Raw genomic sequence first — 17,329 nt, forward strand, 5'->3', positions numbered from 1 at the left:
CCTGGTAATTATCACGTTGTGGGGACCAATTGTCCCCATAAAGATAGGAATACCAGTGTTTTTGTGACCTTGTGGGGACATTTTGATGTCCCCATGAGGAAACATGCTTATAAATCAAACAGAATGATGTTTATTGAGAGTGTGAAGTATCAGAAAGTTTTGTGTGATGGTTGGGGTTAGGGATTGGGGTAGGTACTGTAAGGGGAATAGAATATACAGTTTGTGTGGTATAAAATACATTACGTCTATGGAATGTCCCCACAAAACATGGAAACCAGAATGTGTGTGTGTGTGTGTGTGTGTGTGTGTGTGTGTGTGTGTGTGTGTGTGTGTGTGTGTGTGTGTGTGTGTGTGTGTGTGTGTGTGTGTGTGTGTGTTTGTGTGTGTGTGTGTGTGTGTGTGTGTGTGTTGAGGCTTGAAATGTACAGTACTAATTCCATTTTATGCATAAAATACAAACACATTAATTTAATTGTATATATCTATATAATGATGGCAGGGATTGAAGGGGTTTACCTCTGAATGAATTCCAGAGGGCAGGCTGTCTCATCTTGATACTGAAGGCTGAAAATGTAGTAGGTTGCAAACATAGCAGCAAGTCCAATTGCAAATGTTGGTGTGATGCCCTCAGAGCCCTTAAAGGTGATCATCCAACCCTTAATTGTGACTTGCCTTGTTGCACTTGAAACTTAACAACATGGAAATACTTGTTACCTTGTGTAAACATTTGTAAACTCAAGATGAATGGATAAAATATACAATGTGTCTATCAATGATTCTAAATTAAATGTATATTACCAGGTATCAGGCGAGGACTTGCAGGAAGACTGAGAGTTGTCTCAACGTCAGCTGCAGTGGCAGATACCTGAAGGGAACAAATACATTATCCTTACCATAATAAGATTTTTAAGAAGAAAATTTATAAAAAGGACAATAATTAGTAAACACTAGGTGGAATGTAACCAAGACGTGAACGAGGTACCTACAATCAAACTTCTAAATAGATTTAACATTCAAAATTTTAAGGGTAACAATTTATCTTTTTAACTCCATGTTGTCACACGTAGCTTACATGCAGCTTCCTTTGAGCCAAAAAAATATTTACACCTCTCTTTTTACATATGTAGTAGTACTCCCACAAACTAGTACACACATTGCATTCACAAAGAGTCCAGAAGGACAATATTTTCACACCAATTTGGCGTTTAAAAAGAAAAATGCAAAGCCTTGACTTTTCAACTTTAACCAAACTACAATTAGCTTTATTTTCTTGTTAACTGTTTGTAAAACACTTTTCATTAAAAGTCGACACAAACAAAATAAAACTCACCAAAACCATCTTGGATAGTCGATGTTCAAATAATCCTATGGTTTGGTTAAAGTCAATTTTTTAATAAGTGTTGTTTCTCAAATTCAGAAGTAGCCTACGGCTAACTTTACCAAAATTAAACAAAATACCACTCAAAAGTAATATTGTTTTGGCTATTCAAATCTAAGCCTCACTGTTCAATGACATGTTTAAATCCCTAGCAAGAGAAGCTTCTATCAGTTGATATCAAGCATTTTTGGCAATATGAATAAGATTTGAATTACCGTTTCATTTGTAGATGCAAGACCCGATGAATTTGATGAAGAACACTTGAGAATGTGCAGCACGTCATCTAAATTGTACGTCCTCTTCTGGAAAATCTCCAATCCAAATAATGGTTCCCGAAATTCCATCCAGGGGTTACTGACAAATTACTTCTGTATTTTTTAAAAGAAAATTGACCAAAAGCAAAAGGCTAGCCTCAATTTATAAAACTAATATTGCTTCTGACCGTGCTCCAAATTCCCCAGTCAACATGCATTTTCGAGAAAATACTGTATTGTCCTGTAATTTAAAACATCAACTTACTGTTGAGGGCCTCTGTCTTGTTGCTCCAATTTAAGCAGCCCACAATGCATTGCTAATTACAGTACTAAACTGTTTAACATGAAAACAGTATTTTAGTGTTGAAAATTGGCTGTAAATTTACGGCAATTGCTTACAGTGTAGTCAACAGGTGTTCAAAATTTTTGTTATCATTTCTTTTACATGTTTTAAGAATATACGCATAGTCTATTTTGGGGCTACGGTTAGATGTCTATAGACTTTCACTGACAGTGACAATTTTACCTTGTTTTAGCCAAAATTGCTTGCTGGGTAACGTCTAAAATACAAAGCCTGAGAGAAGCTGCATTACAATCAAGAAATTGAGGGAGAGAGAAAGAGAGAATAAAAGAAGAAATTACTTACAGCTTCATAATCAGCGAGTTCCAGGCGAGCTTTGTTCTGCATTGTTCTTTTGCACAAGTACACAGCTGCAAAGAGGAGCAGAGCGTTGTGAATAACAGCACTCACACTTAAGCACAGATGTTCATACTTTAATCCTATGGTTTAAACATATTTCTCATTTAATATGCTGAAACGCATGCGGCGTTTACTTTACAGTAACCCAAAGCACATACAGTTACCTTGCAAACTCATACAAACCATCACAATAGCACACACACCTATACATATGTTTATACATTCAGCCTAATATAATCTGTAAAATCATTATTGTGTTTCACTGATTTGTGTGTTTGTGTAGGTCTGGCTTAATTGTTATAGGCACACAACATAAGAAGGATTTGGCAAATGCAGTTTGCATGATTCAATTCCAGCCAATAGATACTCACATCGAGATCTAATTAAGATTGTATGTATACTGTATAGTATTACAAAGGTGTTACTCCCCTCATACAAAGACTCACCATAGTCAGTATTCTCAGGCTCCCAGCAGTTTGAAGGCCAGAAATATGGTGTCTAGAAAAACATATATTTAAAAAAAAAAAAACAGTAATTCATTTTCATTTCTCAGACTAGCAAAATGACTGACCTGGAATCTGTAGAATGTGCCGTCATCTTTAAGTGTGAGCACATGGTCAGATATGGGAAAGAAATAGCCGTGAGCCGCCATCAGTGTGCCCAGATGAAGAGCTTCAACTGGATAAAAAAATTTACAGTGTTATCAGAGGTCCAAACACAATGACAACTTTACTATTTCTATACTATGACTGTATAGCCTTAAATGTACATATTCAAATTGTAAATGGTAGATTTTGGGGTGAAATGTCTGAAATATTTCCCAATTTCAGGAGCTAAAAACAAAAACATGAATTGAATTAAGGGTGCACAGCATTGAAGAAAAAATTATGTTATGCAATAACTTTCCAAGTAATGCAGTATTCGATACGCGATATGATTGTTTTAAAGGTCTGTTGTGTAACGGAAATCTTTTGACTGAAATCAATATACACAATTATATAATCAGTTGTTTAAAAAGTATAAAATCCATTTAATCTACACTCACCTAAAGGATTATTAGGAACACCATACTAATACTATGTTTGACCCCTTTTCGCCTTCAGAACTGCCTTAATTCTACGTGGCATTGATTCAACAAGGTGCTGAAAGCATTCTTTAGAAATGTTGGCCCATATTGATAGGATAGCATCTTGCAGTTGATGGAGATTTGTGGGATGCACATCCAGGGCACGAAGCTCCCGGTCCACCACATCCCAAAGATACTCTATTTGGTTGAGATCTGGTGTCTGTGGGGGCTATTTTAGTACAGTGAACTCATTGTCATGTTTAAGAAACCAATTTGAAATGATTCGAGCTTTGTGACATGGTGCATTGTCCTGCTGTAAGTAGCTATCAGACGATGGGTACATGGTGGTCATAAAGGGATGGACATTGTCAGAAACAATGCTCAGGTAGGCCGTGGCATTAAAACGATGCCCAATTGGCACTTAGGGGCCTAAAGTGTGCCAAGAAAGCATCCCCCACACCATTACACCACCACCACCAGCCTGCACAGTGATAACAAGGCATGATGGATCCATGTTCTCATTCTGTTTACGCCAAATTCTGACTCTGAATGTCTCAACAAAAATCGAGACTCATCAGACCAAGCAACATTTTTCCAGTCTTTAACTGTCCAATTTTGGTGAGTTCATGGGAATTGCTTTTTCCTATTTGTAGTGGAGATGAGTGGTACCCGGTGGGGTCTTCTGCCTCAAGGTTGTGCGTGTTGTGGCTTCACAAATGCTTTGCTGCATACCTCGGTTGTAACGAGTGGTTATTTCAGTCAAAGTTGCTCTTCTATCAGCTTGAATCAGTTGGCCCATTCTCCTCTGACCTCTAGCATCAACAAGGCATTTTCGCCCACAGGACTGCAGCATACTGGATGTTTTCCCTTTTCACACCATTCTTTGTAAACCCTAGAAATGGTTGTGCGTGAAAATCCCAGTAACTGAGCAGACTGTGAAATACTCAGACCGGCCCGTCTGGCACCAGCAACCATGCCACGCTCAAAAGTGCTTAAATCACCTTTCTTTATCATTCTAACATTCAGTTTGGAGTTCAGGAGATTGTCTTGACCAGGACCACACCCCTTAATACATTGAAGCAACTGCCATGTGATTGGTTGATTAGATAATTGCATTGATGAGAAATTGAACAGGTGTTCCTAATAATCCTTTAGGTGAGTGTATATTAATTATTAATCTTTATACCACAGGGCTGTTGAATGCTTTATTCTGATTGGTATGCATTTTTTTTTACATTAAACCCACACCTGACCTGTCAAATGTCTTAAAATAACCACCAGAGTAATCTCAGCAATGTTGTGGTAGCCATGACATAAGTGGAACAATTGACTTGAATTATTTATATCACCTTGGCCCGTTGTCGATTATTCCTTACATATTAATCTATATTAAAACCTAATATTAAATATAAAAAATACAAATTTATTGCAAACCACTGCTACACGCATGTTGTGATATGCACATCTGCAATATTTCAACATTGTGCTCCCCTAAATTGGACAATTAGTAGTGTCACAGAGCAAAACAATAGAAACCTGGACTATTTTCACAACATTTCTTTTCATCTTTTCCTGCTTTCTATTTCAGTAAAGTATTCACAAAGAATAAATTGATACCATTGTGTATTTGCATGCACTGACTGTACTGTGCCCAATTCACTAAATGAATTATGCAAATCAAGAAACCGCTCAAACTGGTGGGTAAAAATTATAGCGCTGAACGCAATTTGCATATTTGCATTCTTCTAGCACACGTGACAGCAGACAGTTACTGTTCTTGTAGGTTTTTGGGTGCGTTTTGAAGCATGCAGGAGATAACAGTGATCTGGCATATACAGTAACACTTGGCATGGCATGAACTGATAGCATCACTTCACAACTCCAATCCAAGTACTTTTTAACAAATGGTTACAATAAATAATACCTGCTTCTAACACTCTTTCATATCGTTTGATCATCGCTTGTTCAATTACTTTTAATCACATAAACGAACAAATATTAATTTTCCATGAAAAAAGATTATGCTACACATGAATAAAATATTTGCACAATATTTTTGCACTAGGTCATTTAATAAATGAAGTGCATTTTATAATTTAACTAATTTACTTAAAAACTCTGAATGACAATAAATTTATTTAAATGTTAAATACTAAATATGCTAAATATAAAGTGCAGAAGTAATATTGTTGATGTGTTGCTTTTATACATACAAGATAATATATCAGAGGAAGTTTATTATTAAAGTGGAAGCATTGAAGTAAATGATTCCCTTATAAAATGCTCATCCACACGCTCCTCTTAAGAAAAAAGAAACCATACCAGAGTTCAGCATCAATAAATGATTACCTATTAAACTTTAACAATACAGCCTTTGCTATGTGCGGATGTTCGAATTTGTGTCTTTGCTGATTACAAATGAATATCATTTTGCTTTCAAGTGTACATTGTGCTTTCACAGCTGTTATTGTTTGGCAAGAGTTTCCCACAAGGCATTAATGTTCACAGGAAAAAGCCAACTAATCAGCAATGTACGAGAGAGAGAGAGAGAGAGAGAGAGAGAGAGAGAGAGAGAGAGAGAGAGAGAGAGAGGCGAGAGATACACAGAGATACAGGGAGAAGGTCTGGGAGTTGTAAGGTGTGAGACAAGAAAGGAAGTTTTTATTTTTATCTCTGCAATGGTTCCTGCTATGGTCTATTGAGTATTGTGAGAGATTTTGTGCTCTTATCTAGTTGTTCTTTTCCCTTAACACACACACACCTGTCACATCTGTCAGTAGGAATCTAAAGTATGGGTAATATAAACCATCCTCAGTAAAATCAAATTCTTGAGCTAAAATAAATCTAATCCTATTTCCTGTCACATCTTCTACTTCTATATAAGCTGAAATAAAAACATTGCTGACAAACAAAACGAAAGGGCATCCCGGAAGGTGATGCCGTCACATTATGCGACGTCAACGTATGCGACGATCGGCAGGATCATGCCGCTTCTGGACGTTAACAACTCAATTTTTGTTCCAATTTTTTTACCATTGTCGCTTGGGGTTTGGGTTAGAATGACTTTCTGTTACATAACATTACATCCTAACCCAAACCCAACTCTAAACCCAAGGGACAATGGTTTAAAAATCACGAGGCAAAATTTATAAACCAATACTTAAACTGACATCCAAACCCAAACTCTAATCCAAACCCAAGCGACATGAAAGCAACGTTCTCATTTCGTCAATATAGTGACACATAGAGGCAAAATACGCGTTTTCATACTGACTCTGAAGGCGTGTGAACATGCTTCAGATTTAGACGCCATTGGGGAGTGAGAATGTGTCGAATAAAATGGTCTATTATTCCCTTAATTGAAAGGGTCATGAATAATGATGTTGAGTTCTGCTCTGATTGGCTGTTTCACAGAGGAGCTCCTTTCTGTAGCTCACGGTGTGTGTAAACAGACCTTTTGCCTGTATCAGATTTTGTCACAACTTTGTTTTTAGCATTGTAGATTAAATAATTCAATTTGTAAGTTAATATTGGGGCGTACATCATGACTGTAACGTCACACATAATTTAATGTTGTACTGTACATCATGACTGTAATGTCACATTCGGTGTTATGTTGAGATTGGCCTGTTTTTAGTGGTCTTTTGCATGCACAAGGTTTCCATAAGAAGGAGGAAACAATGGTGTTTAAGGCTCACGATGTCATTACCATATCCAGAACTTTTATTATTCATCTATGCCTATGTTAATACAGTTTTACATTTTACAGCACCTTTAACTTCAATGTGTCTGTAGGGTAGTTTTGCGCTCCCCAATATAGTGGTCTCACTAACCTACAGTATCGCCGCAATGGGACAAAGCGGTCAATGTGGAGCCTATGTATATATGTCTATGATCCTGAGACCTCGATTAGCTGAATTAGATTTGTTTTATAATGGTTAAAGCTAAACTCTGCAGGACTTAGCCCTCCAGGCACAGAGTCAAAAGTCTGTCTTAAATGCCATCTGCTGCCTCCCTCCATCCTCTCATTAAATAAATGGAGACACAGGAGATGCTGACATTAGATGTTTGGCAATAACTTACTGTTATTACGTATACACATATCCTCAATATATTGTCCTGTCAGTTGTTCTGATTTTGAATTTTAAAACAGGGTACATTGAAATTATTCAAAAAGTAAAAAAGAAAAGAAAGTCATTAAAAGTTGCATTACCTTGATCTTCAATACCTAGATTCTTCAGAATCCATTGGACAATGTCTGAACCTGAATATGAAGAAAAGAAGATCACTGTTTATAAATCTGTTTAAAGATAAAGATATACTACTCGTCCATGCTGGAAAATACATGACATACTTGCAGGGTATGTTTTCATGGGTGAAGATATGGTTAATACGATTTATACTGTAGGTATGAAGACATAACTAACACAGTGGATTGTATCTATCTAACACATATACTGACATTTTCACAATACCTCCTTTATTTAGAATCTGACATTTTTGAACTTCGTATAATGATTTGTCAGTGATAGTTGTGATTTAACCACAATATTTTGATCATTCTTCTATACATTATTCATTTGTTCTCCACCCACTCCTTCCTCTCTTTAAACACTTTATTTTTACCCAGCATTTTCAGTCTTCTTACTCTCATCCACACTTTCGTCCACCATTTTAGATCCTTCTTTACATTACCAATTTTATTTCCTTCCACATCTTCTTAAACTAATCTCTTTCTCTCTTTCAGTAGCAGAACTATATTTTATGTAAGAGGATCTGTCTCAGCAGAGCCACACCAGAGAATTTCTTTGGATTACCAGAATATTATAGCCTTCACTTTCAGAGAAAAACCAAGACATTAACTCCAATAACTACTGTATCTCCTTAAAGGGATAGTTCACCCAAAAATAAAAATGCTGTCCTCATTCCCTCACCCTCAGGTTGTTCCAAACCTTTATACATTTCTTTGTTCTGCTGAATGCAGAGGAAGATATTTTGAACCAAACCTTTTTTGACCACCATTGACTTCCATAGTATTTTTTTTTTTCTTATTAAGGAAGTCAATAGCTGCGTTTTCATTTCGAATTGTCAATAAAACGTCCAAAACTCACATATATTCCAAATTTTTTATGCTTGCATGAGGTGGTTTTTCAGGCAATTTTCCAAAACTGCAATGAAAACATGGCATTTTCAGGTCAAGTTATCACATATTAATTTTTTTTAAAGGATGCGGTATGTACTAAAACCTCCCAGAAGCACCTCAATACGTGTCTGCTCCCAAGTAGCTTTCTTGTCAATATTGTTTGAATAAGGGGCGGTTCATATTTCACGTCTAAAAAACGCACAGAAAATGTGACTGTCAGTTGGTTCTTGTCACATGGCCTGAGGCATTCTGAAAAGTTTAGATGTTTTTACCTCGATGCGGTGCGGACGTGCCTGAAAAAAATTAGCGCATCGCCCGTGGGAGCATCGCAATCATGTCACGACCGCAACTGCGTCCGAAAACTTAGGCAGCTGACTTGATGCCTCGCTGCCTCATGAGGCACTTTGGAGGCATGAAAGCAGCTAAGAGAAACGTTTTCGAACACACTTCAAAGGCAGCATGTTTAAAATATAAACAGAGAGCGCCTTTGTGATACCTAATCACATATTTAAAAACTACAATACAAATTTCTCGCTAGAAATGCAATTAAAATGTGTAAAAAGTGAAAATATACATTTATTTACACTATATTTGTGCTCCAGCCGCTTCTTGGCCACCATTTTAATTTTTCAAACTCGACCAGGTTCGACAAATCACATTCCCCATGCGTGCACATGCAAAGAATTGTGAGACAAGATCTTAGTTGTCAGGAAGTAAACCTAACATTGGATTCGGACATGCCTTGATGCTTTCCTGCCTTGGAATGCGGCCACAGAAGGCAGTAATTTAGAGTTTTCGGACGTAGCCTGCCCCACGACCGGGTCACTTCCATTATGAGCGGCATACCGCACGTCCTACATTTGAAATAACGAACTTGAGCGTGCAAAAGACACGAAATGTGAATCGCCCCTAACACTCATACATCTCTTTTGATTTAAAATAATGTACTATTACCTCCAAGAAACACCTATACGTTGCCGCTCCTTTCTTTGGAATTGTTTGGATAATACTCTTAATGTACGTCTCCTTCAGTTAAAAATAATGCCTGGTGTGGTGGATGAGGTATTAGTAAACCTACCAACATCAATCGACAATATTTGGAATGACTTGTCGCGAGAGGAAAAAGTTTTAGTCACATATCATCGATTAATGGAAACGGCGTCATTTTGTAATAGTCTTTTGTCGACATTTAGAAAATAACGCTAAAGTTTTGCGCAAATCTGCAATGGAAGCAGCTAGTGGTGCTTCGGTTTCCTGCTTGATTACAAATATCTTCCTTTGTGTTCAGCAAAACGCAAAAATGTACAGGTTTGTATCAACTGGAGTATAAAAAGTATAAAATAAGCAATTCTTATATCATAGCTTTGAAGAACCTTTTAAGAACCTTTATTTTAAGAGTGTTAGCGCTGTAAAACTTGGGTGGAAAAAGTCTGCACCAGTTATGTCACTCAATGTGCAGTATATGTTTAAAGTATTAATGACCCTTTAACAGAAGATAATGAATAGGGTGGCTCTGACTGTACAGTGAAGAGGTTTGAAGCGTTACATTTTTTCCTTTGAAGGTTTCGTGCTTAAAGTTTTGCATTAAATCGTCAACCTGGTCCAATCTAAATTAATAGACTTTGAACGGTTAAACACAGTATCCTTCTGAGAAATGTCTTTCCAACATATCCTTTCCTGGCCAATCAAATCCTGTACACACAACAACATCTGCCTCAGCCAATCAGCATCGTGGGGCGTGTCCCCCGAGAAAACAGAAGCAAGAGAGTGTGAGACTTTTTAAAGCAGAGAGAACAGCAGAGACTGCGGTGTTAGTGCTTGAAGCTGGCCTTTTAATGAATCCTCCAGGGAAACACTGTCAGAAGACAGAGACAATCTCTTATACAGAATTTCTCACTTCCTCATTTCTTATCCTCACTGTTCCAATGTAGATTATGGATTATGTTAGGTAGTATAAGGAAGTATTCTATTTAAAGTGTCTCAAAAATGCAAATAGCATTGTGATTATTATTGAATACCAACAAAACTTAAAGGGATACTTCACCGATTTAGCATTCAGCTTTGTATCTGTAGAAACCCGGCAGTATTACTGAATGACCATGTTTCCCTCCATCATTTCCCCCTGAGAGGAGAGATATCTGCATTTTGGTTCTGCAAAAAAGTCCTCCGATGATGCAAAAATCGTCATATTACATCATCGGAGGACTTTTTTGCAGAACCAAAATGCAGATATCTCTCCTCTCAGGGGGAAATGATGGAGGGAAACATGGTCATTCAGTAATACTGCCGGGTTTCTACAGAAACAAAGCTGAATGCTAAATCGGTGAAGTATCCCTTTAACTATTCACTTTGAACTATTAAAGCGTCTGTTAATTGGGATTGTTTTTATTCTCTTCTTTTCTTCTCAAAGATATTCACAAGAATATTCTATAGAATAAAAAAGAATAGAATAGAATAGAATTTTTATTGTCATTGTACACAATTGGGTGACTTCTTTAAGACTTTTATGACTTTCTTTAGGACTTTAAGGGGGGTTCATAAGACTGACATGACACCATCAAAATCATGACATGACATGTGTTATAAACATGAAGGAGATTTTATGACAACAGTCATTAAGTGTCATTTGTTCAATTATGTCATTTTTATTGCAAAGATGACATTGTTTAACTTATGTATATGCACAATACATAAGAAACTGACAACTACGGAAACTTGTTCTTCCTCACACAGAGAGTTCTGAAATGTTCTGACATACAGTACAAGAAAAAAACAAACAAAACATTTATTTAATTAATTTAAGACAATTAAGTTTTTCCAGCGATATGGGCCCAACTCTGCATGGCTTAACTCATTATTTTACTGTTTCAATTTAATTTTAGGTGATTGTCTCCAAATGCAATAAAATATAGTTTTATCACGTTTAATAATAATAATTTTTATTATTATTATTATTATTGGGTGATTGATTTTATTTCTTAAACACATGGAGGAAACTTTACAAACTGAAGAATATTTTTGAAGCTGTTATAAAACTATATGACAGAGTATTAACACTTAATGGCATTTTAATGACAAATTGTATTTGTACCACTGTAGTTGAGGTCAAGAAAAATATTCATGAAGCTGTTATAAAACTATATAACAGAGTATTAACACTTAATGACATTTTAATGACAAATTCAATTTGTATCATTGGTAAAAAGGGGTCAGATGTTGTCTTGGTATTGTTAAATTGTCATGACAAGTTATGATGTATAGGTTAATGTCAAGTGGTCATAAAAGACATCTCAAACAATGTCATCTTTGCATTACAAATGACATAATTGAACGAAAGACACTTAATGACAGTTGTCATAAACGTGCATAAAACCTCCTTCATGTTCATGTCATGATTATGAAGGTGTCATGTCAGTCATGTTATGAACACCCCTTCAAGTAAAGTGTTACTATTATGGCCAAACTTTTAAATAAAGTTTTCATGACATCTGTCATGACAAATTAAGAAAATTCTTTGTTCATTACATGCAGTATTAAAATGCCCCTATTGGTTACACTTTACATCAAACATAAAATGCGCAGGAAGCAAGATATCAATGACTATGTGGATGCTTGTTAGCCTATTTGATAGTCCCTAATCGAAATAGTATTAGCTTTTGCGAATTTAAAATGACACAATTTCTGTTTACAAACGATTCATTATACAGGCCTTCTTTCATTTGTAAAAATGATCTAAAAGTATTGTCTATAGATACTGATAGCATGCAACAAATCCATCAACATTAGCTTGAACAAAGTGATAGACCGATATTTTGCAGTGGCCAATATATCGGCCAATATTTGGATTTTTTTATCTTTTCAATCAGCCAGTTAAATTTTTCTGTTACTTAAATTTGTTGTTATATAAATAAAAATAAAAAGACACTCAAAGCCAAAGTCTGGCAGACAGTAAAATTACCAATCATTATTCATAGAGATGCACCACTGGCCAATAATTGGTATTGGACAATAAAAGCAAATTTTCACACTATCAGCCGATAGTTTAAAAACAGCTGATAATCATGGCAATGACAATCCTGTCATTTAAAAGAGAACAGTAAAATGTCTCTTTGCATAGAAAATGTAAAGAAACATCACTAGTTTAATCTTCAATATTAATGGTCATTATGAATGAATAACATTCAGAAAATCTAATCATAAGAATTTATATGCAAGTTAATATAACCACCACATTATCTGTATTTGTATCTGTGGAAAGATTTAATATCGGAGTTTTTTTTGTGATTGTTGTGGGCAAAAATCCTTGATCTTGTGGCACGTTTTCTTAAAAAATGCGATGGAATATGTGGGATATTTATGCAATTTTATGCAATGAAATTGCGGACAAATGTTTTCAGCTTTTGCAGCTTTTCAATGATGTTCACGTCACATAATCAAGTCACTTCATAACATTCCCATGGCAACAGGGAACATGGCTGTGCCTGTGTGAGGTAAATAAAAAATTCTCAACTTTCTGCTAAGATATATGTGATTTTTGCTATGAAAATGCGGGGATTATGAAATCATGCAAGCCCCACATATTTTGCACACGGGAATCTGCAATTTGTGCTGTCAAAGTGCGGCGTATTTGAAAAAATTCATCCCCTGCAAAAATATTGTTTGTGAAGAGACCTACCCATATTTGAGAGTTGATAAAAAGAGAACTAATGAAGGTAGGATGAAACTTTTTTTGTTTGAAAGCAGAGGGTCTGTTCTTTCATTTGATATTGTTTGTTTATTTAAAGAAGAACATTTTCTGGAAGGCAATTGTCACGACACGGAAGGAGAGACAGGACGCAAACGCAAAGTTCAAAAATAAATAACATTTAATAATAAAACACGAGGGATAAGATGGTGAATACAGTGAACACAGGAACATCCAAGACAGGTAACAGACGGGGTAGCAATGACAATGATCCGGCAATGAGTGTGACACAAACACTGGTATAAATACACAAAGACTAATGACACACAGGTGGAATGAATGATGTGATAATTAACAAGTGTCCAGGTGATGACAATATAGAACAGACACAAAACATGACACGGATCACCGTGACATAACCCCTCCCTCTACGAGTGGCTACCAGACACTCACATAAACACAAAACAAAAACAAAGTCTGGTAGCGAGAGTCCAAGGGAGGGGTGGAGGGCTTGGGGACCCTGGCGAAGCCGGCAGCCGCCGGGACGAGACCAACAGGAACGGTTGGCCGGACTGCGCCAGGGGAACCGGAGCGATCTCTCCGAGAACCGAGGCAGACGAATTACCCCCCTCCTGGGAATCGTCGACGATCAGATGCCCCCGTAAATCATCTCCCATCCCCTCGCGGAAACGGAGACCCTCGCTCGGTAGCCACCCCGGGGAAATGATCGGGCGTGGTCCGTTCCGGATCCCCTGCGAGCAGGATGGTGGTCCTCCGAGGGACCGTCGACGACGACTCAACCGTTGGGGGACCACCTGGGCCGATCCTCCTCCCGCAGGAGCGAGCGATCCCTCACGGTGGTCCCCAAGAGACATCAGGGATGATGGAATACGAACCCCGATGTCACTACTCCCCCTCGATGAAAATCTTGGGGGAGCCGCCCTCCGCGAACTCGCTGCGTCCAATGCTGGCCGGATTATTCTGTCACGACGCGGGAGTGGAGGGAGGACACAAACGCAGAGTTCGGACAAATAAATAACATTTAATGATAAAACTGGAAATAATAACACGAGGAGTAACGGGTAACAAAACACAGGAACATCCAAAACAGGGAACAGACATGGTTGCAATGACAATCTACCGGCGACAAGTGTGAAACAGACAACAGTATAAATACACAAAGACTAAACAAGGAACAGGTGAGATGAGCAATCAGTCTGTGAATAGTCCAGATGACGTAAGCGGAGACATACACAAAACATGACACAGACTAGCCGTGACAGCAATAAACTTTTGTGAAAATCATGAAAAATGCTGGCGCTGGCTGGCAATTTTTTTTTAAAATGCTGGCTGGGAAAGATTTAAAAGGGTATATTTAAAAATAGTAATAAATATTATCCATAACAAATGTTTATGTCGTTTCACCAATTTTCTGTTTGTTTGTCATTTACTGTGATACATTTGTGTTATATCGGCCTCATTTCTGCCTATCGGCCATGTCTTAATATCGTTGTCTTAATATCGATATTGGCATCGACTAAAAAAATAAATAAATAAATAATACTATAGGTCGACCACTACTTGACAATAATCATGAATATGAAATAACTGGATATAAAAGTGTCACAATGAACCATATAAGACAAATATGCCCAGTTAGGGGCGGTTCACATGTTGTGCCTAAAAAACGCATGGAAAACGCTAGGCGCGTAAGGTTTTTGTCACATGACCTGCGGTGTGTACTTGCGGCATTCTGAAAAGTTGAAATGTTTTAGCTCCATGCGGTGCGGGCACGCCTGGAAAAACAGAGTGCGTTGCTTCCATTATAAGCGCGCATACCACGCACCTACATTTGAAATAATGAACTTGAGCCCGCAAAAGATGCAATATATGAATCACCCCTATACATGGGTTTCAGTCATGTGACTTTTTACGTTATGCCGCCATCTTGAGGACCTACCGAGTACCAGTAGGCTACTGACAAGCATTGGCTGGCTTGCTACGATTTACGGATTTCTTATCTTTTACTGTCTATGATTCTTATGGATACGGGAAATGGCTACGAAAGACAACATGTCGCACCTCGACTGTCATGAAAAGAAATGCGACTTTAAAAAAATATACCTTGGTTTGGGTGTGATGCCTACTCAATCCCCGATACGTTCTTCCAGCCGCTGTTCGCTGCTACCGAACTACCACTATTTTACAACACTAAGGCGGCGCGTCACAACATGAAACTTTGCTCGAAGTATCACCTGGATCTCTACTCATGAACGCGAACATTGAGAACATTGTTTGTGTACACAGAGTTTAATAAAAAGAAAGTTTTGTACAACTGATTTTGGCTGTTATGGTGTCTGCTCGTCATCCCTGCCAGACGGAAATAATCGATTTCTGAATGCGAATGAATGAATCTCATATGAGGCTCCTTTTTCAACTAGAAGGTCAATATTGTTTTTCACTTGCGACAAAACAACGAATTATCTGTGCATTTATATGGAACTATGCTTTAGGAGCTATCCATCTTTACTCTCCTCCCTCCTTACGGTCCATTCGCAGATCGATACATCTAGACTGGGAAGATGGCGGCGAGCGGAAGCCAAATCAACCAAAGTCAGTTGTTCAAAACCTTCTTTTTAGTAAACTCTTTGTTCACAAACAATGTTCTCAATGCTCGAGTTCACGTGTAGAGACACAGGCGATACTTCGAGCAAAATATCATGTTTTGTCGAGCCTTCTTAGTGTTGTAAAAATAGCGATTTTGATGCTCACAACATATTGAAGGCATAGCTTCTAGTTCTTTTGCGACCACTTCAGGTCCTCAAAATGGCGGAAGACAAGAGAGTGACGCCAGCTGAAACCCATGTATAGCAATCAGAATACATTGAGTGTCTTATACAGAACTCTGCTGTCCAGAGAGGCTCTCAGGCTCTCAACAGACATCAGGCCATGAAGGCCTCAAACTGGCTCTGAACTCTGAGTTCTGGCTGAGGATTTATTGTACTAGTTTTTGGGCTTGCTGTGGGGTACTAGCTCCAGCAGACTCTGCTTTCCCAGTGCCAGCATGAAAATGTGGCGTAGAATAAACAAATGCAAGAGAATTACCAGAGAAGACACTGGGAATCTTGGACAGGAAACTCTTCACTGTACGAATAGGTATGCCGTTTTTTTCATCCTGCATCCTGGCAATAACATCCTCCATCTGAACGGGAGAGAAAGAGAGTGACATATTAGACTAAACAGTTGCAACATCCAAAATAATTGCAAGGCGAACACAGGTCTGTGTAAATATTCAGTAGGGCAGAAAATATGATTTGTGTCCCATATGACACAGTAGAGAGAAGTGTGTGTGGAGTGTGGCAGTGAGTCACACACACTGACACACATTAAACACATTATTATGCGGGTTCAGAGTCCCTGTGTTTGCCTGATGAATGACTTTGCACACTTAAAATTCATATTCTGAACAGAAACCATACATTAGAATAAGATCACTGCATCATATCAGCATGATTCAGGTAAGACAGCCTTTCTGAGACTTCTGGGCCGAGAATGTGCCTTGCCAAACCAGGCTGGAAACATAACTGTAACCGTTCCTTACTGGGTTAACCCTTCCCGACTGTAAAAAAAATGCTAAGGCTGTGTGTCCTTTACTTTGTCTATTTTACTTTCCCAATCTATGCTAGATTAAATGACTCCATTCAAAAGATGCAAACCTGCACTCAATGTCCTGAACAATATAGCCAGTCACAGCACAGTATGTGGCCACAAACTGTGATAATAGCCCTTGCGAAGGTAGTTTGAAGGATCAACTGTGCTTTTAGTAAATGAAGTCATTCGATATAACAACCCTATTTATTAGATGAAGAGAAACCCAGGGCAGAGCAAGACCGATCACGTCACCCACTCATTGATCTGATGACATTTACACTGTTCTCAGAGACGCTTCGAGTGTCTGAGTTAACAAGGCAAGCAGTACAGAGCGTCGCCTGGGAACTCACAACCTGACCATGTGACAGTAACAATTTACGATAATGTTTTATTTGTTAACATTAGTAAATGTACAATAAATTATACTTCTACAGCATATATTCATTTTAGTTC

At 37.8% G+C, this 17,329-nt stretch overlaps 1 protein-coding gene across 2 annotated transcripts in view; it reads right to left on the reverse strand.

The window, feature by feature from the left end:
* Window positions 1-17,329, reverse strand: part of rgs7a (regulator of G protein signaling 7a) — an 89,098-nt gene that overhangs the window by 14,344 nt on the left and 57,425 nt on the right. For both annotated transcript variants that reach the window (XM_065297355.2, XM_065297356.2), the window contains exons 3-7: window positions 16,331-16,427; window positions 7,612-7,662; window positions 2,904-3,010; window positions 2,779-2,830; window positions 2,279-2,343 (exon numbers count right to left, since the gene is read on the reverse strand). In XM_065297355.2, coding sequence (XP_065153427.1) covers window positions 2,279-2,343; window positions 2,779-2,830; window positions 2,904-3,010; window positions 7,612-7,662; window positions 16,331-16,427 — 372 coding nt within the window. The remainder of the gene's footprint in view (window positions 1-2,278; window positions 2,344-2,778; window positions 2,831-2,903; window positions 3,011-7,611; window positions 7,663-16,330; window positions 16,428-17,329) is intronic.

The sequence above is a fragment of the Paramisgurnus dabryanus genome, chromosome 17 (assembly GCF_030506205.2).
Source record: "Paramisgurnus dabryanus chromosome 17, PD_genome_1.1, whole genome shotgun sequence".
NCBI lineage: Eukaryota > Metazoa > Chordata > Actinopteri > Cypriniformes > Cobitidae > Paramisgurnus > Paramisgurnus dabryanus.